The sequence below is a fragment of the Salminus brasiliensis genome, chromosome 2 (assembly GCF_030463535.1).
Source record: "Salminus brasiliensis chromosome 2, fSalBra1.hap2, whole genome shotgun sequence".
In the NCBI taxonomy this organism is placed as follows: Eukaryota; Metazoa; Chordata; class Actinopteri; order Characiformes; family Bryconidae; genus Salminus; species Salminus brasiliensis.
Window position 1 is genome coordinate 59,540,358 of NC_132879.1, and position 27,327 is coordinate 59,567,684.

Sequence of the window (27,327 nt, forward strand, 5' to 3'; positions counted from 1 at the left end):
TAGGATGCTACCTGTGCAACCAGTCCAGTCGTGGAATTTCCTCATTACTAAATACTCCACAGTCAGCTGTCAGTGCTATTATAACAAAGTGGAAGTGATTGGGAATGACAGTAACTCAGCCACAAAGTGGTCAGCAGATGCTCAACAGACCATCAAACTTCTACAGACCTTCAAATTGTGGCTTTAGATTAGCTCAGGAACAAAGAGTGTAGAGAGCTTCATGGAATGGTGAAAGGTGCACGTATTTGTCACTGTACAGTGTACAGCGAAATGTTAACCCATCTGGTAGTAAACACACACTCACACGTGTGAGGCAGCCAACTCCAGCGCCAGCAGAGAGGGTAAAGGGTCTTGCTCAAGGGCCCAACAGTGGCAGCTTGCCGAGCCCGGGAATCGAACCCACAACCCTGTTATCGATAGCCCGGCGCTCTAACCACTGAGCACCACTGCTCCTCATACATGAAATGAATGGGTTTCATGGCTGAGCAGCTACATCCAAGCCTTACATCACCAAGCGCAATGCAAAGCATCGGATGCAGGGGTGTAAAGCATCCTGCCACTGGACTCTAGAGCAGTGCAGAAGTGTTCTCTGGAGTGACCAATCACGCTTCTCCATCTGGCGATCCAATGGATAAGTCTGGATTTGGCGGTTGCCAGGAGAACGGTGGTACTTGTCTGACTGCATTGTGCCAAGTGGTGGAGGTAGAGTCTTCTACTGTGCTTCTCTAAACGTAGTGGCACCACAGTACCTCCTGATGGAGTAAGGTGGTACTTGCAATCACTATGTGACTCAGAGAATTAGGATACCGCAATAATCTTTTTTTATTTTCTCATCTATCAAGACAGATAAAGAGGGGTAATTCGTTTTAGGTGGTCAGATAATTTAACGTCTTGCTCTGCTGGCTTCAGTGGAGAGCTCATGCACAAGTCATGAGCTCTAATGTGTAAGGGCTAAGCTCCGCCCCTCAGCTGAGGCTCAGCTTAATTGTGACCAGTTAAGATTTAGGAATATTAAGAATATTTCTTAATATTGAGAATATTTTTTACATTTCTCAAAAATTTATAAAAAATATAAAGGAATTACTGATCTTTAATTTAATTATGTTTCATGCTCAAATTAAATTTAACTGTATATTTGTTCATGTGTGGGCCACTGATAAATCATTCAATATTTCATTATTTATTGTAATGCTAATATTTTATGGTCACTTACAGATTTCACCTTTTGGCAAATGTACTTTCCTTTTAAAAGTATTTAGAGCTTCACTGGTAACTCAAGTGCCACTCAATTGAACTAGGAGACACAAAGAGAGATAAAAACTAAAAACAAATGCAAATGGATAGGTGGCTAGAGGAACCCAGAGCACAAAACTATGAGGGGAGATCGTGACCATGCCTGAGACACTATACAGAATTGATAAATTCATGAAATTGAGCTAAACATGAGGCAAAAAAAGCATTAAAGACTTTCAAATTAATCAAATAAATAGAGAGAAAGTATTCATATGTGAGACACAGGTGTGACAAAGCACAATACAGTTCCCCAAGTGGAGCCAGGTTATGGGTGATCTGGGAGGGGGTGGAGCTCATCCTTTTCTGGAAAACTGAAACTTAGCAGTATAAAGGACACAAGACTTTCATTTTCAAGTAGATCACTGCAGCTGCTGTGTATGTCCTGTCTGTCGGGTTGAGTTTTCTGGGCTGAAGTAAGTCACAAAATTCTATTTAAAAAAAATAAAAACCTTTAAAAAAAAATTAAAACCTTTAAAATAATATTGTTAATACTACCTGGCTGTCTGTACCTACAAAATTAAATACTAGACTAGACTAGTACTAGAGAATGTTTCTAAATTCTAAATCGTGTAGATCTTTAAAAATAATTATTATAATTATTTTTGTCATTATATTACAAAAAAAAAAAAACCATGCACGTTACATGCATCATGTTATACAACCATGCCTAAATGTTTGTGCTGCAGTAGCATTCTTTTATGAATAGGAAAGTCCCTATAACCCCACCATTTCTGAGAAACAGAAACTTAGTGGTACAGTCACAGGAAAAGCGAAACTATCAGTAGATCAGTGCATCTGTTAAGAAAAGCCTGTTTAAAGTTGTTTATATCAGACACCAATGTTATGTGACAAAGGCTAAAACAATGAAATTTTAGAAAACATATGGTAATGTTCTGGAAAATATAAAAGCTGTAAAAGTTAACAGTAAGCTAATATACATTGTGGTCAACATATTTCACTTTCACTTTGTACCTGACTCACCTCTTAAGCTATTGTCTTTTTGTGTATTTCAAGTGTCTGTTTTTTTTGTTTGTTTGTTTTTTTTTTGTTTTTTTGCTGTGATCTAGGAGGATTGGAGTATAGTTGTGAGATCAGAGATGGCAAATCAGAAAATTTACAACTTACTTCAAGAACAAAGGCTGGAAAAGTACTACAACAAATTCCTTGAAATGGGAGTTGAAAATGAACAAGACTTTTTAGATAGCTTCTCTGACAAGAATTTGGAAGAAATGGGTATGGATGTGAAATATAACAGAGAAACTGTGAATGTAAACTGCTGCATTATCTGCTGATTCTTAGTTGTTAGTTTGTTGTCCATTCTTAGATATTTCACCATCAAAGAAAGAAACAAACAAATCAATGATTGTCTTTTTCTCCTTGTTATACATTGCTCTGCAATTCCATACTGGTCTACTCAAGGCTTCAGTCAAATTGAGAAAAACCGGTTCACTAAACTGAAAGAGCTCATCAAAAGACTTGGCACTGCAAATCAGTCTCAATGGAAAAAAACACTGCAAGCATTCCGACTATATTACACATTCCCACACTGTCAAGAACAAAAGGAACTTGCAGGTAAATATAGACCTTTCACAAAACCTTTTATTGTAACTTCAAAAATACAGATCACTCAGTTACTCTGTTTTGTTAATGAACAGGAATGGATGCTGACCAGAACACTGTGGAGGATCTTATGTTGAGGATTTGCCATGAGGAGAACATTGGTCCTGGGATGTCAGTGTGTTTATTTACTGCTGAAGGAATGCCATTGACAGATGACCCTTTTTTCAACACATGTGAGTGATCATTATTCTCTGTTATATACAAACTGGTTTTAGGAGTCCTAACCACTCTGTGGATGATGCAGTGGTACATCCTTCTGTAAAATGGCTTGTGTTAAAAAAAGGTTAAAATGATTCCAGAGTGGTCATGCAGAGTGAGGTAAGAAAGCAGAATGCAAGTGTAAGGGATGTTATTTATTGACATCCATAGTGTTGACACATGCAAATTCAGCCTATACTGTGTGGGTTGGCCTCATGATTGGGATCATTGTCCTGCTGAAAGGGGAATTGTCTCCCAAACTTTGTTTTTTTATTAACAGAGCTAAGTTAGACTGGTTATCTTGAAGAGTATCCCTGTATTTCACACAGTCTGTTCACCCGTCCTTTTGTTAATGGCCAGACCACACATAAGAAACAGCATCCCCGTAACGTACTTTATTCAGTCTCCACTGAGGAATCAAATCTTTACAATTAGTTAGCTTGGCTTGGTTGTACCCTGTCAGTTTGTTTCTCTATTCAGTTTGGTACCTTTTTATGTCAGTTTTTTCTTTTTTTTTGCTTTATTCTTTATTAAATATTACTTAATAGTACTTATCCCTGCCTCGGCCTCCAAGCTCACTGCCATGACATTTAATCATGCCTGACTGGTTTGATTTGACATTTTAAACTGTGCAGCATAGAGGGACATGTCAAGGAAAGCTGACCCACTGATTTCTTAGAATTCTTTTTGCAGGCTGCTTTTCTGTTTTGTATAGGTCATAGAAGTGTTTTAAGGGACTTGAATAATGAATGTTATTAATATTTAATTAGTACTAATAAACATTTTCAATACATTTAACATTTTATGAGGATTGAAAATATTAAATAAATCACTAATGATTGGTTCTACATCCATGTCTCTGCTGGCCTCTCTTTCATTTGGCTGAACGATTTGTGTGGGGAACTTTTAATTCAAACATATCCTGTAGCATTGGAAAAGTAATTTCTTGTGTGAAACTTCCAAAGTGATATAGTCATACATTTGGAGCAATCAAAGTCATGCCAGCAGTCACAGGGAAGGGATAAGAGAATGGGGTAATGTGGGTCTAACGACAGTTGGAGCTTATTTAATGATTTGCCTGATTGTCCAGCCGAAGGAGTGTCACAGTAGGCCAGCCTTGAGGGTATACATTGTGCACCTGCCTCTTGACATATTTTATAGTATAGTTTGCGGTTTGCCTGTATTATGTAGGTAGAAATATGTGATCATTTGGGTAATAATACACAAACGCCACATGCTGTCAAAAGTGTGGGTCAATTTTTGTAAGCCAGAATACTAAAGATGTTGGAGATGTTCATGCTCAAATTTTATTCCGTGGGAGACAGTACATATTGAGGTGTTTTTTATCAATCATATTTTGTAGATTTATTTCTATAGCTTCTTGCAGATATTCACACTAGAATAAAGACCCTTTACTGCAAAAGAAACATGTCCAATCAAATTTCTAATGAACAACATAAGTACCTTTCTCACTCTGGTTTCTATTACTTCAGCATTACTCAATATAATTTCTTTTTCTTTTAAAATCCCTTTTAGGGTCACTGAAGGACAGGCATATTGACAATGGAAGCAAACTGTATGTTATATTTACTCTAAAGGAAAACCTAAGAGATTCCCCTCGCTCCCAGAGACAAAATGACATCAGAAACGAAGGCCCAGACACTGTCCGCTGCCACATTATGCTCAAGGTGCAGAATATTACTGTAAAGAAATTTATCTTGATTTTGCCTCATTTGTCTGGGTCCAAATAATGCATTACATGATTAATACTGGTGCGCATTGGATCATTTTAAAGTGTGCTAAAGGTTATAATGTGTATATTTACATAAACAGTTGTTTTTTTAGGGGGATTATGAAATCAAAGTGGACCTGGAGCAAAATACTTTGACTGACCTGAGAACAAGACTTTCATCGGAAAGTGGAATACCTGCACATGTGTTATACCCCAAGTATTTATTTCTTAGTTGATATTTCTTATCTGAGTTGATGTTAGTCATGTCTTTAAAATAAATCTTAGGGTCTGTTTAAATAGGGAAATCTGTAAATTGTATTCTGCATTGTATACTTGTAAACTACAGTATACTAGTTTTATGTATAAGTGTAGTCCACAATTCTCCCCTCACACCACTAGGTGGCCCTCTATATTGTAATTCACATTTAGGTAAAATCCTGATGGTAACAGCAGAGTACAAAAAAACCTAGCTGGCTCTTCTGTAAAGACAAATACCATTAATAAACAGTCAATACATGCATTCGAGCCTCAGTTCATTGTTACATAAAGTTATAGCAGTGAGTAACAGGTAAGAAAATATGTCAACTCTAACACTTAAATGCATATTGTTCCAACAGAGATGAGACTAACAGGAATTACAGTGAGACACTAGATAATCTTGGGATTGGAAATGACGAACAAGTGCATTTCATCTTATCCTCTTTTCATGATTCTGTACCGACTTTTGATGAGACCTTCCACAATGAAGTTAAACCTTCTGTACCACAAACACAAAAGGGCCTAAGCCTTTTCCTCTCAACACTGCGAGCCATTGTAAGTTTCTTCTTCATTAAGCAATCATTTCTAAGCTCTAGTACATTAACATCAGTTGAAAGTCTGGAAAACTACTGGAACAACTGGAAAACTAAAAATGAACCATAAGAAGTGTCAATCTTCCATTTCCAAGTTCCATCTTGTCTTCTTCAGTTCTGCTTTGCTGTAAAAGAAGCTTTATATGTGATAACAATAGCGCTGATCCCAGTGAGGGAAAGAGATGTTTTAAATTAAAACTCTGCCAATTCATTTAGTTTACTTTGTCATCACAGCAGATATTTACATAATATAAGTGAGATGTATTTAAGTAATTTACAGTTATGGGAGCCCTTTAAAAGAACCATCCACTACAAAGTCCAATATAATATGTTCAAATCAGTGACCATCCAAATGGTACTGGACAAAACAATTTAAATGAAACCATAATCAATACAGTATAATACAATACAATCTTCCAAACATGTTTCTACATCTTTCTTTGTTGTATTATATTATATTGTTTTTTAGTAGATCATTTCGTTTCAAGTTTATTTTCAGTAATTCTCATTTTCTAGGCAATAAGACACACTGGAAACGAGTTCAAGAAAGTGATCGCATATATCCGGAAACTAAGTGGATGCAATGCTCTGGCTCAAGGTTTATACCAGCTCATCTGTAAAGTTACACCTGTTACCAAAGTCCAACAGGTAATTTAATAATTAAAAGTATACATACAATTAAATAAAATCTGTACTAAATGGTATGTCACTGATACATTCCTTTGAAGGTTGCCATTGTGGAAGGGTTGTACTTCCTCTTCAGGGAACTGTTGCCAAGCCGAACTAAAAGAAATGGGGACAAGATCATTGAAGATGAGGATGTTTTTGAAAACTCACCTGCTTGCTGGGCCTATCTTTTATCTCAGGGGGTGGTAAGCACATATGCTTAATTTCTTGTGCAGTCAAGGCAAGCCATGAGTGTTCATGTCTTGACTGTAGCAGAATGAACTTCTCTAATGTACAGACTACCTGTGATTGCAAAAGGTGCTGTCAGCTTTATTCTCTGAAATACTGTGTCTGACATACAGTATTGTGGAATATCTTTCACAATGAGTCTGTATTTAGTTCACTAGGTAAAGAACTTTCTGGTTTTAGTTAAGGTAACTGTTAAGGGCCTCAAGCTGGTATTTTCAGCCATATTTATTATTTACATTATTACAATGTTACTAAAAATTATTGATTAGCCAGTTATTAAGTTTATATGTTGAAGTAGGAAGCACGCCAAGAACAGACAACCAGCAACAGGGTCATGGGAGCCCAAAGCTCATTAATGCTCATGGAGACCCACTTAAGAACTTACAGGACTTAAAAAATCTGCTGATAATGTCTTGGTGCCAGACACCACCGGACACCATGGTTTGTTTAAGGAAACACCAGGTCATGCAAAATTCAAAGCTTTATAAACACTCCCAGACCCAAGAATGTGAGTCAGTGTAGCATGCAGTGTTACATTTAAAGCATTTAGCAGACGCTCTTATCCAGAGCGTGCATTAACACCGCGCATGCATGCTGAGTTTTAATATGAAAGTACAAAACAAATGGGTTTGGAGGATGCTAAGATGTATGTGACTAAACACTGTGTGACAAAAGTCTGTATATACCAAGTGCTACATACCGCATTCTGGAAAGTCTAAATATGTGCACTTTATGTAGTAAATAAAAAAGAATTCAAATCTGCATGCACATCCACATTGCAATGCACATTTTATTGCCATCACGCAGGCATGTGCGTTGATCAGCTGCAATCTAAAAATTATATACTGGATCTACATAACAAATTTGCAACAATTTGCTTTTTTACTTTTTAAGTAACCCTAACTAGAATGTTAAGTAAAAGCTAAAAACTTTTTATTGATAGATTATCTTAGCCATGAGTTTACTAAAGTTTGGCAAATGGATAAGGATGAGCCATGCAAGTTTGAAAAAGTATGTTTTTTGTTCATAGAACAGATGCCACAAGACTGCATACTGTAGCTGAAAAAGGTTCATTCTATTTTAAAGGCACCTATTCATAGGTAAAGGTAAAGGTAAAGGTGCACGTATTTGTCACTGTACAGTGTACACTGTATAGCGAAATGTGTCCTACGCATTTAACCCATCTGTGGTAGTGAACACACACACACCCACACACACACACACACACACACACACACACACACACTAGTAAACTAGGGGCAGTGAGTACACACACACCCAGAATGGTGGGCAGCCAACTCCAGCACCCAGGGAATGGAACAATAGGACAATGAGTTGAAATCTATCCAAACATCTTAGCTCCTCCTCACAACTGTTGAGGAAAGACACTGGGTTGAAATGAGTAGGTTCACTATGTGCACTATGATGTATGGAGTGAGACCTATTCTATCTCATGATATATGTAGTGGGTCAGGATATCATTGAATATTGTGCAAATTACACACATAATATTAAATTTTCTGTTCAACCTCTGGATGAGTTCATATGTAAAATATTAGTAAGCAGACAACATTCCAATACGACCAAGGAACAACACATTCTTGTTACTCCATAATGGTGTTAATTATAGGTCAAGTAAAAACAAAAAAGGTAAAACATTTAATATAAGAGAAAACAGAAACAGGGCTAAATAAATAAAAAAAGAAATGACTGAGTTAAGTTTATTCTGGGAATAGAGAACACTAGCATACTAACACCTTTACCTTAATCACTAGTTTACCATAATTGTGTTACATTCTATGCTGATTGAGGCAAGACTCATACATTTCTGTTAAAGAGGGTCCAAACTCAATTACAAAAGAGAAAAAGGAAAACTCTGTGTTGTTTCCAAAAATGACAGATTTTGGTGTGGTACCAATTGACAATTGACATACAAATGCCACATATTACAACATTTTAGTGAACCCAAGAGAAAATAAGAATAACACAGACAGCTTTACTCATTCATATGACATTAAGCAAAGATTTCTTGCAAGTGACAGAAGAACTTGTAGGATAATCTGAGCTGTTGCTGGAACAAACTGATCCCTGATTACAGAAAGACATGTAAAGAAATGGACAGACAGACAAGGTATTGGCATTTGTACAACAATAGGAAGAACATAGTACCAATGAGGGTTGTGTATTATGGGCCACTGTGGCCATTGTTTCTTTACTTGTTACAGTACAAACTGGCTCACAGATGGAAAAGGAGGTTGCATGTACGTCCTTAAAACACTACATGAAACTTAGAATTGTGAAATTTGGCAATGAACGATTGAGGCACATGAGAGTTGCAAAGTGGATTGGCCACTTTCTAAGCGATACTTGCCCTCGCAAGCAGTCGTCATGCCCAGCTGTTTTGTCCACAATTATGTCACTTTGGCTGTGCCCTGTATGGCACATCTGCATCCACAGTAGATATATAAGCTGGGTTTATACTTGATGCATTGCAACTGACGTGAAGGTGCATGCACCAAAATTGAGGCAAGGGATGTAACAGTATTTGTATTCTATGATAACTGTAGTCTTGTTTATCCCCCCTTTGTGTGCAAGCTAACATTCCTGCTGATGTTGTAGTTGTGTTTCTAGCTGGCTTCGACCCTTGTCTGTACATTGACTACATTTACTGTTTTTGTTCTTTCTACATATTAGAAAGAACATAATTTCTCACATTAGTTCAGCACCAGATATTATATTGATAATGTAATATTTTTCTTTATTCCAGGATTTGTTTAACATTATTATATATTGTAGTGATACATGTAAAATATGAGATCTTTTCACTTTCTACAGTTTGACTGTGTTTCTCTTTTCAGCATGAGACTGCAGAGCATGAAAATTATGCCAGTATATTTCTAAAGGCCCTGACAACAGATGAACGTTTCTCTGAGCCAGTCCGAGTACCAGGAGTGCCTGAAGTCTTTGACAGGGTGTATGTTCTTGAGAAAATAAAGGGTAAGGACTTTCACTATTATAACCATTCTTATGTCAAGAATTTCACTGTTGACAGACTTTTAACACTAAAACCATCACTATAATTAATTTAGATGGTGAGAAAATCCCCAACTGCAGAGAAGAGAACCTTAGAGAGTCATCAATTCAAAGAGCAATGGATGTTGAGAAGGTTTTGCTCAGTATCCCATCAGTAAATGCTTTCCCACGCTGGATTTCATATAATTCTGATCAACAAAGCTGCAAGTATGATTCATTTTCTTTGAAATGTAACTGGTACTGAGCTCAAGAGACGCTTAAATCCGCCACGTCCCAGTGGGTTAAGAACATGTGTTGTCATTGTAATCTTTCACAGAAAATTATACTTATTATGATCCACATTTTGTTTAGTTTTAGAATAAATCCAGAGAAAAATTATGCCCAGATGAGCGAGGAACTTAAAAAGTACCCCCACATAAACATTATTTCACCATTACAATTGAAAGGAATGGGAGTTGAAGGCCCACTGCTGGTGCACCTCAGTGAAGGTAAGCAGTCTTTTATTACAGTTTTTTACAAAAACAAATAAATAAACAAAGACAAACATAAATACATTAAATAAATAAACACAGGCAGGACACCTTTTTCACCCTCTCCACATTATTCTATAGTCGAGAGTACATCTATTAAGGTAGAGTACTAAGGTAGAGACATCTACCTTAGTATTTAGGTTGAGGTAAGGATTAGGATCAGGGTAAGGGTTAGGTTGTGGGTTAGGCTGGGTTAGATTTTGGATTTCAACAGAAATTGGAGAAGGACTGTTTGGTCTAGCAAGTCATTATAGGTGTGTGTTTTGTACGAAGCTTGGGAGATTCTGTAATTGGATGTTCTTCTCCCTTTTTTGTTTAACACATATCACCTTACTGATATTTTCATTGGCTAGCAAAAAAAGAGGGTTGGGAATAGGCCCCAAGAGGACTTGCATTATCATAGTTTCCTGCAACACCAAGCAGGGTAAAACCACTGCCAATACATGCCTACACAATTTAAAACAATGGCAACAACAGATACAACAATGGATAACTGTCGCATGGTCATATATCAAGCAATTAATACATTTGTTGGACTACAATTCTCCAATGTTCTGACTCATAGCTCATGAAGAGAGGATTAAAAATGTCAGAAATCTTGTGTCTGGCATGCAACAAAGCAGAGACGCCATATGAGGGTGCATCTTGGGTTTGGTCTGTTTAGACATACTTTAGTCTGTAGTCTGCTGAACACTAGTATGATAGCTCTGCAGGGCTGTTCGTTGTTTGACTGTCATTACCTGCTACACCCTCAAATGTGATTCTGAAAATCTGAAAAATGAATGTCTTTTAGAAATTTAGTTTTAATGTTGCTTTTCTACAAACATTTACATTTAGTTTCAGCTTAAAAATGAGATCCTTGTGTTTCTGTGTGATTCCTACTCATAAAAAATTCATAATAACATGTTATTATCAAAGTACTGAAGATATTGTCACAGTATTATCTCCACAATATCAGATAAGTCAGCTGTTCTTTATTCATGATAAATGAAATGAACTGTTGACATTTACAAGGTTTTTGGTGTGACAGCCATGATATGTAACCAAAGTAAGCTTCAGTACAATAAACAATAAATATACTGAAAGAACCAGACCTACGAACGACACATTTCTGACCACTTTGGCAGAGAGGAAGAATCTCTGATGATAAGCATTAATTCACAAAAGGACAACATTTTTTTTTCATATTTTTTAAAGTACTACAGATAACATCTTCTCTTTAATTACCATGTTAAAATGGATTGGTTGTGTAATTGTAAAAACAAGCAAATTCACCCTTTGAAATTAGATGATTGTACTCTAAGTTACAATTCTAAGTTACAATGCAGTATCATGTTTAGTTTAATACATCCATAGACATTAAGTCTGGTTGTTTTTTTTTTGTTAATTGGGCTCCACATTTGTTTTAAATGCCATCTATCCTTTTTACTATGCAAACCTGATGAATAAATAAGCAGAGTCCAAAATGATTTCATATTTTATAAATGTATTCACTTATTTACTGTACAAGAAAGGGTAATGCTGCTCCTGTTAATGTATCCTTTTTGGAGATACAGTGTTTGGTTCTGACATTGATGTTATGTAAAACAAACAGGTATAAAAAAGGTTCAGAGTGGTTGAGGTTAAAAGCCTTGAGACATCACTTTGGGAAATATACTATAAATCCGTTACTAGACATTGATGAAGTTCAGTTTTCACCATATTCTTAAAATATTTCCTGTCTATATGAGTCCGGCATTCACCTGCAGAAATCTCACCTTTTGCAGAAAATATCGGCATGTACATCGGCAAAGACAAAGTTACTCCTCAAAACATTAAGGTGTTTAACTGTCTTTCTGGGAAAGTGGACAATGTCAATGTTGATGAGCTGGCCAATAAGTAAGTATCCATTATCTTTACTTTTAGCTTGCAACTTTATGTATTTTACTTGACAGAAACTAATATTTCATTTTATTTACAAACTATGTGATATTTTGATAAGACATTTTTGCATTGCACTTTAACATGTGGATAAATCAGTGTGTGCAGTAACGTTGCCATGAAACGCTTGATTGTTCGGTGATCACACTTCAAAAGTTTGGCAATTTCAAGACTGCTGCATCCTTTTGCAAGACATCTCACAATATTTGACTTTTCGGAGTCCGTCAAATCTCTCTTCTGACCCATTTTGCCAAAGGAAAGGAAGTTGCCTAATAATTAAGCACATTTATATAGGGTGTTGATGTCATTAGACCAAACCCCTTCTCATTACAGAGATGCACATCACCTGATTTACTTGATTGGTAGTTGGCTTTTAAGCCTATAGAGCTTGGAGTAGGACAACATGTATAAAAAGGATGATGTGATCAAAGTACTCATTTGCCTAATAATTCTGCACACAGTGTATAATTGTGTGGAAGAGTAACACAGCGTGGTATATGCTGGGGGGGAGGGGGGGTTATACCCCTCTAAGCCAAGCTCAGCATTGGGCTATTGGCTAGTCCATTTCTATGGAGATTATATAAGCTGTGTGTGAATGAGGGCACCTTAGAGCAATAGAAAAAAGGGTGTCCACGAACATCTGGACATAAAGTGTACATATATTAAACAGTTTGTTAGTTATTATTGTTTCATTTTTTTTATTTCCCAGTACTTTTGGATATAGTTTACACTTTAGTCCTTAAAAAGAATAGCTCAGATTATTCTCTGACTTTTTGAAGCTAAACAGTATGTCAACATTTGACCCATATTCAATGCCAAGAACTGATGAGCAAATCAGACAGCACTCGTATATTATCCAATATATTTATTGGACTCACAGATGAAACACAAATGGTTTGCTGATAGGCCTTCCTTAGTGTGCTCATAGGACCCCAGCCAACACTGCTATAAACACCAAATGGGTGTAAAACTAATTTTTCATCTTTGTTCCTAATTGTACATTTAGGTTCTAATGCCTGTTTTTGGTTGTTGTTTTGTTTTACTCATAAGACCACAAGGACATACCAACAAATAAACCAATTATTCCAAACCAAACAATTATTCCACAAACCCTGAACTTCTCATTAGTTTGCAGAAGTATATAACAATCATATTATTGCAAACAACATTATTGGGCAAATATGCTTGATTCAAATGGTCTTTCAAATTAGAAACTCTTTTATAACAAAAAGGGTGGAGATCAGTAGCTTGTCAGTAGATGCTAATTTCGACTGACGAGCAGTTTCAAAAACTGGGAATGGTGGCTATACAAAGACACAAATGTTAACAGCGCTAAACCCTTAGTACTTGAAGGATTTACCTCTAAAAAGTCTCTTTATTATTACAAAGCCAACATTCTCCTAAAAGTTGACTATATGGCAAACTACGCTTTAACAACAGATAATAGCTCTGATAATGTAAAAAGGCATCAAGGAAAGCTATGAATTCGCCATCATCCGTCAAAATAAAATTCATGGATGGTAATCAAGTATTAATACAATCCAAAAAACAGCAAAATTATCTCCAGTTCTAGCCCACACAAAGTATAATTCATTATTAATTTAGCTATACCAAATCTTAATATATTTTAAAATACATTGTTGGAATAAAAAAAGATTTAACTGCTCTTAGAACTCCCAGTAGATGATTCCATTTTGCTGCCGTACCATTTGGCCTGAATGAAGTTGCAGCAACATTTTAAAGACTGATGGACAGTGTCATGAGTTATACACTATACACTATATACAGTCATGTGAAAAACACCTTTGTCATTTTAACATTATTAAACATCTAAACACTTGATCTTCATTTAAACAGTATTAAAGACATTGAGGTAAAATAACTAAACCAATAAAACAAAGATAAATGAAGATATTGTCTTACAATATCATTAAAGTAAACTAACTGAAGTTTTCAGCCAAGGGGGGAAATGGCAGCTGTTAGGAATTGGCATTAGCATTGGGTGATTCATTACTTCTAATGTTTTTTCAATTGCCTTTTTAAGACATTTCTTCAGTCTTATTTGTTTAATTATATTACCTACATCTTTTAACCCTGTTAACATCCAAATGTCCAAAATCCAAATGTCAAGATGTTTAAACTTTTTCACATGACTGTAGATGATGTAGTGAGATCTTTCCTGGGATTAGTTGGCTGGCCTAGCAGTCTGGTCAGATTTTACCAAAAAAGATAAACCGTCAGAAGAACAGGACTATGAATGGGCTTTCCAAGACCTAAATAACTGTTTTTGCTGTTTTTAGCTGGTGCTAAAGAGTCCAGACTGAGCAGCCATTCATTGTATAGAGAGATATGTCTCTCAAGTGGACTTGAGAAAAGAGGCTTTAGTTATTAAATGGGCCCTAGATGTTGCATCCAATTCTGTTACAGGTAATCTACAAGGACCGTAAACAGAATGTAGTGGCAGGCTTTCAGTATAGTATAGGATCTGGACTTGCATCAAGTGAGGGGCAGGGTTTATTACCTGATTGGGACAGCTAGACGGTTCCTGAATGCCAGCTACCAGGATTTTGGATCTAGACCTCATCCAGGTCTTTATTTGGGGCCTGGCCTGGGGACATCTGGAGCTACCATTAGGAAAGGGGGACTGAAATATGTTCCATTCATTTTCTTCTCCATCCGGGTGTCAATTTCTATCCGGAAGCAAATATAATGTGGTCACAATCCATGTAGAATTCTCCTTCCATAAGGGCTGTTGACTTGTTACTACTACAGGTTATGTGAGCACTGAGTTGCAATGCATTACATTTGCTCGAACAGACTTCTACACTATTTCATGTTTATAACATCTGCTTACAATCTTTGTATTTTCTAGACTGAGGGATGTAACAGCTGACCAAACTTTCAGAGTGACAAAAACACCAAAAGAAGCCATAGTGGTATGTTAACAAAAACCCTTTAACCCCTTAATTAATACAAATGAATTTTAATACAACTGCGGCTTTTTGGTTAAGATTTCCAGCTAATGAGAAGCAAACTTCTCCAACAGAATCACTTTTGTTTTGTTTTTTTTAGGTTCTCTTTGATTCGAGTTCCTCAATGAGCGAGAAGTGTTTTGACACTCAGTGCCAGATGACTCGAATTGATGCTATTAAACAAGTGTTTGATAGCTTCTCCAATCGATGCATGGCTTATGATTTTAACCATGTGATCTGCCTGGTCAAATTTGATTCTACAGTGAACACTCTTCATACTTTCACAGAGAATCTGGAAACTTTTAAGGTAATTTCTAAGTTTTTCTATCCAGATTTAACAGGTTATAGTATATAAGCATTAAAAACCATCCATGACATTGTTTTACTGGTGCTGAAGGAGTGTTTCATGTTGTTATGGTGTGTGTTGTGCTTTCACTGACTTTTGCATTGAATTAGGATTTAAATGTTTCCTTTTTGGCTAATGATATACTCTCTCTCTCTCTCTGTCTCTCTGCTTCCAGTGTCAATTCATTAATATTATATTTCTCATTACAACATAATACTCTTCAACAATCTATATTATTTTGACTAACAATACTACAGTTAATAATTAATTAATAATGGATAATACAGTGATTATCATAATGTCATCATAGCCTTCATTATACTATAAGAAAGGGGCTGAGGGTGCTGATTTGAAGTAGTATGGCATGGCTTGGGAGTGGGGTTCTGGAACTACCACTGACCAACTTAGAATTTAAATATTCTAAGGCAGATCAAGAAATTATACTGATTAGGTCACAAAAGCATGAAGTAAGTGGAATTGTTGCACAGTGATGTGATAGGGCAGGCGCAAAATGGGAGGGCAGGGCATTCAGTAAAGCCACATCACCAGAGAAAAGGTGAATGGCTACAAGCCTCATCTGAGAACAAGAGGGGAAGGTACAGCATATGCAACTGCAGCCTCACAAGGGAAACAGAGGCAGTGGATGATGGGAAGAGAAGAACCACCTTGTGAAAGCTTTGGCCTTCGGATGCAAGTCGTATCAAGTTTCTGCTTGGAGCTACTTATTATGTACAAAAACCCTTGGGCAGTGGGAAGGTGAAGATCCAAAACTACGTGCTAGGAATGGGACTCTGAAACAGCACGTGGAGCATGTACATTTTGCTGTTTTTTCAGCATGTAGAGGCAAAATCATTTTTTTTTATCTTTAGCAGGTGTGTTTGATAAGCATATAGAGGTTAACTACATGCCCATTGTTGGTGGCAGCAGGGTAATTAGGGTTATGTGTGAGGGGCAGGGTAAGGGGCATGCGTATTGGCAAATGGGCTGATGCATGAGATGGGTTCTCATTGGCAGACATAGGTACTAAACTACAGGTTCCACATTGCATTGTGGTAACTACACTGAGGCCGGATATTATATTATACTCTCAAAATAAATGGATAGCTTATTTTATAGAGCTAACAGTTTCATTTGAAGATGAAATTGGGGCTTATGAAAAGAAAAGATTGTATGCAGATTTGGTGGCAGAGGAGAGAGAGTGAGTTACGGTGTAGTGGGTGAATGTGAATTAGAATATGGGTAAATATCAGAACTTCTCTTACATTGTGTTGACTGACTACATTAGGTTACGTTAGTTACTTTCTGTTAACCCTAACGTACACTACTAGCTCTGTATGAGTTTTACATAGCAGCTGCTTAATATTGCATATTGATTAAACAGCAATCATTCCTCTATTTCTGGAAAAACACACAAAAAAACTATTAGCAAGGGGACAAAAAAGAACTGTCTACTATTTTGGATTTTGGTGACAAACCTTTGCCTTGTGTAGAGGGGTAGTCCAGTACGGTTTCCTTTAGACAAGCCTGTTGTGATCTATCTTAATAGCTGATGCATTTTGGTGTCACTGTTTACCACTGTTTTTTTAGCAACTGTATAAGCATATGAACCATAAAACAAACTTTAATAAACACTTTATGAAGCTTTTCTGAATAACCGTTCTACAGCGGTCAGTATGATTGAATTCATCTTTAATCATCTTTAAAAATATGGTTTAAATTTAGATAAAACCTAGAACTGGCTTCCTAGCATGTAAGCATCTTTCCGTCTGATTAATCATTTGGTACAGAATCAGTTGTTGGAGCAAACATTTCCAGATCAGCTTTTTGATTTGTTTTCAGGTTATCTGGTTAGCATTAGCTGTTTAATGTATCTTTGGTCTATGCATCTTGTCTTGGGTTTTGTTGTTGTTATCGCACTATTATTCACTATTATACTGTCCAGCCCTGTTTTGTTATGACAATGAAGCTGAATTAAATTGAATTGACTTATCGTTATGGAGATCATATTAGGGACTGATGAAACTGTTAAAATGTTTTTAAGAACACAGTGCATGAGAATATAAATTACTCATGCTGATTCAAGTTTACTCTTGAAAAACATTATTATGATCATTTTCTATTTTCAGGAATATGTTCATGGTCTTCAGGCAAATGGAACAACATTACTGTATGATGCTTTGAATCAAGGCATTGAAGAACTTGTGAAAGTCAAAGAAAGATTTCCAGACTGCAGACGTCGCATTCTGTGTTTGACTGATGGCTGTGATGTGGGGTATGTTGTTTGTGTTGACTAATTAAAATGACATGAAATAGAAATGAAAAATAAAAAAAGGGTCTATGGTAGTTTTTATTAAATAATTTTACATCTCTATGTTTTTTGTCTCCCAAATTAAATGTCCCATTGACCTCTTTCCTCCTAGTCACAGTTCTAGTGCACTTGGCAAAGTGTGTCTAATCTATAGTATACTAGTATAGTGTGTGGGCTTAAATGCCACAGTACTGTAAAAAGGCATTGTCACAGTAAATGCTTTTAGATATATAAATACAATGTAACATTTATCAAAACTTATCAAACCAAAAATATTTTAATTATGAAATATATGTTAATCATTTGTGTTAATCTCTAGTTCAGATGTGGATCTGCTTTTCTGTTGGCTCACTGCCAGTAGAGACATTCGTACTTGCTAAATGTAAATGGATCTGCATTGATCAAAAAGTTATACTTTGGATTAATTTGACATTATCTATAGGATATTTGTCCCAAAGGCTTAGGGATCTAATACATTTTATTAATTTACTGATCTACTGTTTTAGTATTTCTTTATCCTAATTATATTAAATCTTCTTTTTTAAACCAGCAAAATAATATCTGACACCACCCATCTGAAATCAATCACCCCTCCACTCCTGTTTAACTGTGCTGGTTTTCAGTTAAGAGACTGGTGTTAAAGATACATTTAAAATACATTTTGCTGGCCAAACTTATTTTATGTTAGACTTACCCTTACATATGTTATCTTACACACCTGTGGGTCATAAAATCAAACATAAAATATACATTTTCAAATCTTCAAAATGTTTCTGATTTATTTGAAAAAAATAGTTTATGTTTCTCTATAACTGTAAATTCATATACCTTTAAAATACTTTCAAAATAACTTCTTTACATTAAACAGCTAGTTTAGTGGTGGTCTCTCTTTTTGCTGCTTTGCCATCAGCAACAGGTGTCTAACTGAGCCTGAGGGTAATTCTATGTATTAAATGATTTGAAATTATTTGCTGAGCTACAGTGATAGTATGTGTTTCTTCTCTATAAAAAAAACAAAATAATACACAGATCGAAATCCAATTCAGTTGATGTTGCGAAGAAACTGATGGACTCAAACATTGTTGTTGATGCTGTGATTGTCGGTGAGGTGCACAACACAGTGTTGCATGGAATCAGCAATGTCACAGGTAAGTTTTCACATTTCAAGTTTCTAATTTCATTTTTGATTTTACAATTGGATAAAAGTGTCTTTGTTATGCGCAAAGTTGTTTAATCCTACATTCTTAATATTTTAAGGAGGATGTTGTTTTAAACCTGCCACAATAAAAGCAGCTGTACAGCTCTTTGAGATGGAAACAGTTTTGTCCATGGAGTTGAGGAAGGGGAAAAAAAAGTTTGAGATATCATCCATTACAACCGAGGTGTGAGATATTCGATATATTTGAAATGAGAATGCAGTTCAGATGAGTTAATTTTACAACACCTATAAAATGATTTATGCAGCTTTATAAATGTTATTTGCACAGATTTTCACTCTAATATTGTCCAAAAAAATATGAGGGTGTAAATAGTGTTCATCTTCAATCTTTTTGATAGGAGGACCTAAAGAAAATTGTTCAGACCCACCCATATGACAAGAATCCAGAGACGAAACTACCCTCACAACTAAACAGTAAAGTGACAGTGACTCAGAAGTAAGTAATTCTATCATATAGCTGAATGGTGCTGTCAGTGTACTAATGGATGTAGTTCAGTTGTCCAGTGATATAAAAGTGTCATATTTAAATTAATTTTCTAAATAAAAAAACAATCGGGCCAAACACCTATTGTCATCCATCAACATGGAGAACATCAGATCAAGTGTAAAAATTAAATAAGACAGAACCGTAAAACACCTGCTTTTAGGAGTATCAAAACTGGCACCCCTCTGGGTGTGGTGCCCTTTGAGAACAGAATACATGCTTCGCTCTTGCTGCCATGGATCTACTCATCATTCATGCAAATACGCTCTGTCCTCTCTTCTCATTAATGGACAATGACGTGCCTCTGGTAGTAGGGGCAGTCAACCACTTATGGCTAATACCTCTACTCTAGAGAGCTATGTATTTGGCCCCGGAAGTGGTCGCTACCCTCAAGTGCGCTAAAGCCACAGCCACATGCTCTGTCTGTGACTCTGGGCTGAGTCTAAAGGTATTACTTCTTTTTATGCTCTGTGTCAGACATGCTTTGCTTTCTGCAGGATCTGTTAGATTGAGGCAGAGCCTTCTCCACCATTAAGGTGTACTTTAGCATGTCATGTGACAGTATTCCTGGGGGCAAACATCCATAGGTTTGCTGTTTCATGAGAGGTGTGTGCAGACTGCGCTCGATTTTCAAGAATTTGAAGAGTTTCTTCTTGTGACGTATCTTTAGTCCTGGATACACTTTACCAGCCGCCTTTCAAACTGCTGGAGAGCATAGAACATTGGTGTAATGTCTCCCTCTGCTGGTCTAAGTGGGGAGCTCATGCACAGGACATGATATCTCTTGAGCAAGGACTAAGCTCATCTTAGGCCCAGCTCTAAGCACACAGGTGTTATTCATTAGGGGATTGATTACTACTCCTCAGAAGCACCTCTTTTTGGAGTGCTCTTGGAGCCCCCGTAAGCCTATACTCATGTGATCGTGTTTCTTGTTTACTACTCCAGTTTACTGCTGGGATATGGGTTTGTCTGTGATGTACCTGCTTACCTGTTTTGTGACCTCTGCCTGTTCTGATGATGAGTTCTGCCTTAGCCCTAATAAAGTCTCTAGGCACATGCAGCCAGCCTCTAACAGTATGTTATAGTTGGCCCAAATGAGAACTATGTCAAGTCAAGTCAGATTTATTTGTAGAGCTTTTTACAACTGTTGTTGTCACAAAGCAGCTTTACATAATTAGTCATTAGTAAAAGACAGAGACAAAAAGAAATAACGTAAGAAGACATGAAGGATCAAAGAACCCCAGTTAGCAGCCAAAAGCGACAGTGGCAAAGAGAACCTTCCTCAAAGCTGGAGGCTGGAGGATTTTTCTAATTAGGGGCCAGGAGGCTGGACTGTGTGTGTGTGTGTGTATGTGTGTATAGGGAACACAGTAGGAGCTTTTGGGCTCCTTTGAACAGAGTCAACAGTATCATCCCAATACTTATCTCATTAGATGGTGGAAGCCATTAATTTAGTGTGTGCTACCATGAGCCTAAATGCATCTGAGCTCTTTTTACATCTTGGGCTCTTTTAAAGGGGTTTTGTTAAGTGATAAAAGTGCTGCAGCTAGCTGCTCTTCACCACATACGTTTATTCGATTTTATCAGTTGGATGTTTCAGAGCCTTATCTGGCACATACTGTCCTCAGTGTTGGCTCTTCTTACTTTATAATATGACAGTTTCTTGAACAGTATGTTCTACTGCTGGGATAGGATGGGGGGTAGGGTGTCTCCCCTGTTGCCTACATCTTTCCCATCGTGAGATACTGAATGAATGATGAAAGAGAATGCAAGGTTACTGGATTAACCCTTTTCTAAATCAGGAGTGGGGTACATCTCCACACTTCCTTCCTTGTGCTTCACTGGAAAAGAGTGGGCCGGGTGCTCCCCTGCTGTGATTGGTCTATCAGCTAGCTGCCAGACATGGTGCTATTAGTATGTCCATGGTTGTTAACAGCAGAGGGTGTTTCCCATAGTGTGATACCTCAGTCCTGATTCAGAGAACCAGGGGTATGCGAGTAAGCTAGCATTTTAATGGCTGTGTGAGGGTGCCTTAAGCAACCTACAGATTTTACAGTCATATGAAAAAATGAGGACACCCCTTGAAACTCCATGAGCACCCCATGAGAACACATCGTTGTCGTTCAAAACCTCAAAACTAATTAGATGTTAACTTTTAGAATTAAAAAGTATTCAATGTATCACTTTCAAAAGTGATTTCATGATGATTATGATGATTATATTGGGTATATCCTGGTCCACTTTAACCCCTTGCTACAGTTAACAAATTATTACCCAAACTTTACTGTTTCTTGTTACTACTTTCTTTCAGAAGCTTGTTGATGTCTGGTCGAGGTTCAATATACTAAATGACATTTAACCCAATATTGGCTGTGCTGAATGTACAGGCTCCATTTGACCCTGTGTTGAAACCAATTGACATTTATAAATGAGACCAACTTATGTTCAATTTCTTGTTTATTTCTATTAAGATATAGATCACTCATTCTGCTGCATAAAAAGAATAGTTCAAATAAATCATTGAAAGCCCAATATTGCCATGACCTTTAGGTCCATGAGAAGTGAATGGAATATTTCCAACACAACTGTTCATAATGTTTCATATACAGTAGGTTATTATTGAATACTGTCTATACTAATATATAACAAAATATAACAATTCTTCAAATACAGTGTACTGAAAAAGAAGATCATGGAATCCAAGTCAGGCCGCTTTATGGAGAAAGACAAGCGAATTTTGGAAGAACTAAAGAGTCTTCACTGTGACCCCCATCCATACTGTACAGTTCTGCCTTCTGAATCTGATTTCAGTGAGTACTTAACAAACATTTATAGGCAAATAATAAGTGATAACTACCTATTATGAATAATTACAGTACTAAACATGGCATACACCATCTTGGATTTCTGACTAAAACTAAAACCAGAAGAATATGAAAGTATGTATGCAACAGTTCAGAATGCATTTGTACACAGCTAATTTGTTTCATTGCTTTTTAATGGTTATAGATTATTGGGCTTTTCAGAAGTTTCATAAAAGACATTTAGTCAAGGCTGCAGACGTTGATACATACAATAAACTGGGAAATAGATGCATCTGTTGTGGGAAATGAGACAAAGAACACAGATAATTGGTTAACAGAATGTTTCTCTAATCTTTTTAATTTTAAGCAGATTATATGATTTCACATACCTTTTTGCTTAACTGTCATTCCATTAATTAGCAATAATTTTTTTTACATATTATGCATAAATTCATCTAATGTAAATGTGTTGATACTACAACATTTTAGGCTTCTGGAAGATTCTAATGCAAGGTCCTCCTGACACCCCTTACGAGAACGGTGTTTTTGAGCTCTACTGTGAGTTTGGACCAGACTACCCTGTGAAGCCACCACTAATGAGATTCTTCACACCTGTATCCTCATGTTTATGTCCTTTTTCATGAAACATGTGGTGTTTGACTGCTGAACAATCAGTATCAGAAAACTAAACAAAAATAGACATTCTTAATTCTGATGAAGATTTACCACTGCAACGTGAACAGTGTGGGAAGGATCTGCCACAACATATTTGATCGTAACTACTCAGCTCATATCACCATGCGAGAGATACTGGATGCTGTGTATGGGCTCCTTATTGCTCCTGAGCCAGAGGATCCCTTAGACAGGTAAACAAATGACCTTCTTACATCATGTGAGCAGTACAATGCTCTGTAACAGTATCCCAAAAAGAACTGCTGCATAGTTAAGAACTGTAGTCGTTTTAAAGTTGATAGTTTGAAAACTTTGGCATGTAAAGCAGCGTAATGCAATATTAATGATGCCACATAACTGTAGTGTCAGGTATCACTTATCGGTCGTACATCTTTACTGTGACAGTGGCTTTGCTACTACTTATATATAGTAGTATATAATCTATATATAGTACTTGCATATAATCTTTGGGCCTTGAGTTTTGACTTAACTTACATACATAGTTCAAAGGTGCTCCATTGTAACTAACCAAAAAAAGTTAACTCATCCAAATAGATATATAGACTTTAAATATGTCTAGATTTGAATGGACTCAATCTTTTTATTTATTTATTTATTTTTATATATTTATTTTATTTTGTAAGAGAAAACACAATACATACAATTATGGTGAATTAGCGATTGTTTTCAACTTGTGGAATATATTGAGATATGAAGCAAAAACATTAACTTAATACACAAAATAGCGATCTTAAATCCCCAGGGTGTGTCTAATTCACATTAATTCAGGCAATCAAAAAGTCTTGGGCCATAAACACTCAAGACTAAATGTGCAACCCCAAGTTCAGTAATTTTACCACTTACAGTGTAATTGCTGTTCCAGATGTGGATGTTTCATTACACATTACACTTTTCTTCATAATGTGAATCTGGCAGTTGCTCCTTATACTGTATCAGAATTTCATGATGAACGGACCAATAGAAATACTCCAAAATGACTTAGAATATAAACTCTTTAATTGACTTCCATTGATGTTTTATCCACAGATGTTTTATAAGAAAGACATTAAGTTGATATGATCATGTCTGTTCTGCAGAGAAAACTGCAAATATACTCTATATTTACACTATATTACAATATCAGTTATAACAAACACACAAACATATACACACAATGATTAAAAACTAACAGGATTGTTTCATTTATAAGAAATGTATACTCAACATTAATTTGATCTAAATTCTGTCAATGATCTTTAGGTTGTCTTCACATAGAGGTGCTTCCAGTTTGTCGATTGCTTCACCCTAATCCAAGATTTTGGTCACATGCCATCACAGCTTGTGTAAAATCAGTTTAATTAACTGTATTCAAATATAAATTCTACAGGAAATAGTGCTCAGGTATCCCTTATTATGACAATTCACCCTGTAGCCCAAATACTGATGGTATGATAAATCAAGCATTTCAAGGAAATATATATAAAAATAGATAATTTATATGTGGTCTTCCAAGCATCCTAGCAGAAGAATACATGTCCAGTAAGGAGACATATGAAGAAGAAGCTCGGAAAAACACAAAAAGCAATGCGAATACATCAATGGATGAAGCAGAAAAGGTAAAATATCACACCCTTATCATCACTAACACTTACACTTAAAACTGGGACACTCATTCATGAAACCTGTCCCCAGATTACTGTAATGTTAAAAGGACAGTTACTGGTTTTAAAACATGCCTCACACTTATCTGATCAACCCAATATTATAAAAGCTGGTTCTGACTTGGATTGAGAATCATGTTGATCTCCACTCTCTTCAGGAGTTCAGAGCTCTAATATGTAATTCAGTATCTTTTTGGATCAGGTTCTCATTCAAATTTTGGAGGTCATTTTCCCATGTTTCCTATTATTACACTATAAGAGGTTGTGCTCCTGTTCGTCCAAGCTTCCAGGGAATGTTTTAGAAAGTGAAACTATGACTATTTTAGGTGCACCTCATATTTTGAATTTGATGTAATGGTCGCATCATGCTCTCTGTGGCCACATGTAGTAAAAAGATGAATGCTAGCTGTTGCTGTTTATACAAATATAAAACTTTCTGAAGCTTTTCTGTTCCTTCTGACAAACATTTATAAACCTTGCTTGTGAACTGATCTTAAGAAACCACTATTTCTGTTTTGTGTTTCAGAAATATGTTCCAGAACAGTCAGAGGTGGTCATACCTCATAATCTGGTATGTCACCTGACAAAGAAAGTGTTTGTAGATCCAGTAAAAACGAAAGAAGGATTTACGTACGAGCGCAAAGCCATTGAGACGCACCTCAAGATGTATGTTCAGTTACATTAATACATATATTTATTATTAGTATGTATATTTTTATAAAATGCTTTTTATACTTTTAGTCTTGGTAAGTTTGTGGTTTCTGTTTATATTTGGAAAAATGTTTCTGTTTCTGAAAAAGATCATTATTACTTCAGAAGTCCAAAATTGTGTATATGTTTAATACAAATTTCAGGAAAGGTTTTGATCCATTGACAAAAAAACCACTAAGGAGAACAGACTGGAAAGACGACAGGGATATGAAAAAGGCTGTAAAGGATTTTCGAAGATCCCAGATTCAAGAAACTGAAGTCTGAAGTGTGGCAGATTTAGTTGGTGCTTAATTCAGAGAAATGTGTAAATATTGCATTCAGTAATTATGTAATTTGTCATTTTGTTATTAGTAGGGTTAAGATGTGTTAGTAACAAGCACTGAGATCATGGAATACTAATGATATCTTACCTAAATGATCATGCTCTGTTACACACAGTGGTCTTTCAACAGCAGGTGGATGTTATAGTATGTTAGAATCATTGATTCTAGTGATAAGAGGCTGAATCTCACTCAGTCTTTTAGCTAACTCGTGCCACAAATTAGTCTCTATACAGAAATCATAAGAATAAGGATAACAATGACCATTGTTTTCCTATTGTCACTACTTGATTGATTTACAATAATCTAAGCTAGTAAGTACCATTCTCATCATCACTTCACAATGTTTAATTCACCATTATATTATCAATAATTAATTAAAATTAAAGACTGTGGCAGTAAAACTTTTTAACTTACCTTTGTAATACCTAATTCTGCTCTTTAACTAAAACGAGCATTGGTGAAATGTATGGATGTTTCTTCAGATTTCGTTTTTTTTTGTTGCAGAATTAGTTATCTGTTGTTGAAACTGTTTATAGGAATGAGTACCTGATCTGATCTGAATTCATAAGTCTGACATTTGTAAAAAAAAAACAAAAAAAAAACATTATATTTACATATGTACCGAGTGTGGGTTTTCTATCTATTATCATATAAGGGATGCTTTTAATTATATGATAGATCTTTTTAGGGATGCCTTTAATTAGGCTTTCAATAGTGTTGTTTGGGGTAATAAGAAAATATATGGATTTTAATGGTGGAGAATAAAGGTGGAGATTGTACGGTTGTTGTCTTTTATTTATACTATTTTTTGTTACATTAACGTCTACATTATTTTATTAAGTTAATTAAATTCAACCTTTTATCAACTTTAAACACAATATAGTGACCCTCATTTATAATCATTAATAAAGCAAGGAAAAAAATATATAATTCAAAACCCTTTTGCATAATAACACAGTGAAAATATACAGTGAATAACAAACATTCAGATAAAATTAACATCACATTCTGTTTAACAATACTAGTCAACATGAACATGTGTTTCCTGCTACAATATAGTGTAAGTGTTTAGACCCCTCTAGCCCACACCTGGTATTGAGCAGCACAGTGTTGATAGGTTCGTGTTGATCTAGATAATTTATATGTGGTCTTCCAAGCATCCTAGCAGAAGAATACATGTCCAGTAAGGAGACATATGAAGAAGAAGCTCGGAAAAACACAAAAAGCAATGCAAATACATCAATGGATGAAGCAGAAAAGGTAAAATATCACACCCTTATCATCACTAACACTTACACTTAAAACTGGGACACTCTGGGCAACATTCATGAAACCTGTCCCCAGATTACTGTGATGTTAAAAGGACAGTTACTGGTTTTAAAACATGCCTCACACTTATCTGATTAACCCAATATTATAAAAGCTGGTTCTGACCTGTTTGGATTGAGCGTCATGTTGATCTCCACTCTCTTCAGGAGTTCAGAGCTCTAATATGCAATTAATTAATTTTTTTTTTAATCTGTGACTCAGAGAATTTCAGTCTAAAATGAAAGACCTATTGAAGCACCTGGGAGGAGCTGAGAAGAGAATAGCTAAACAGCTGGAGAAGCTTTGAAACTGGGCAGATCCAGGAAACCACAGCAGTCAAATCAATGTCTGAATAGAATCTGGGGTTCGATATTATCAATATAAATGAAGAATCTGATTGGACAGAAAAAGTCAGATTGTGTTGTAA

At 36.0% G+C, this 27,327-nt stretch overlaps 1 protein-coding gene across 1 annotated transcript; it reads left to right on the forward strand.

Annotated features, from left to right (window-relative positions):
* Positions 1–1,646: 1,646 nt before the first annotated feature.
* On the forward strand, positions 1,647–26,371 carry LOC140549600 (uncharacterized). The gene is made up of 25 exons (XM_072673344.1): positions 1,647–1,706; positions 2,361–2,526; positions 2,713–2,865; positions 2,949–3,086; positions 4,648–4,799; positions 4,957–5,060; positions 5,461–5,656; positions 6,211–6,342; positions 6,423–6,566; positions 9,468–9,606; positions 9,699–9,849; positions 9,994–10,130; positions 11,939–12,050; positions 14,965–15,028; positions 15,165–15,371; positions 17,537–17,682; positions 18,748–18,866; positions 18,976–19,100; positions 19,276–19,373; positions 22,095–22,231; positions 22,715–22,839; positions 22,946–23,091; positions 24,411–24,513; positions 25,085–25,224; positions 25,413–26,371. Exons 2-25 carry the CDS (start codon positions 2,391–2,393, stop codon positions 25,531–25,533), a joined length of 3,225 nt encoding a protein of 1,074 aa, XP_072529445.1. The 5' UTR covers positions 1,647–1,706; positions 2,361–2,390; the 3' UTR covers positions 25,534–26,371.
* Positions 26,372–27,327: the final 956 nt, after the last annotated feature.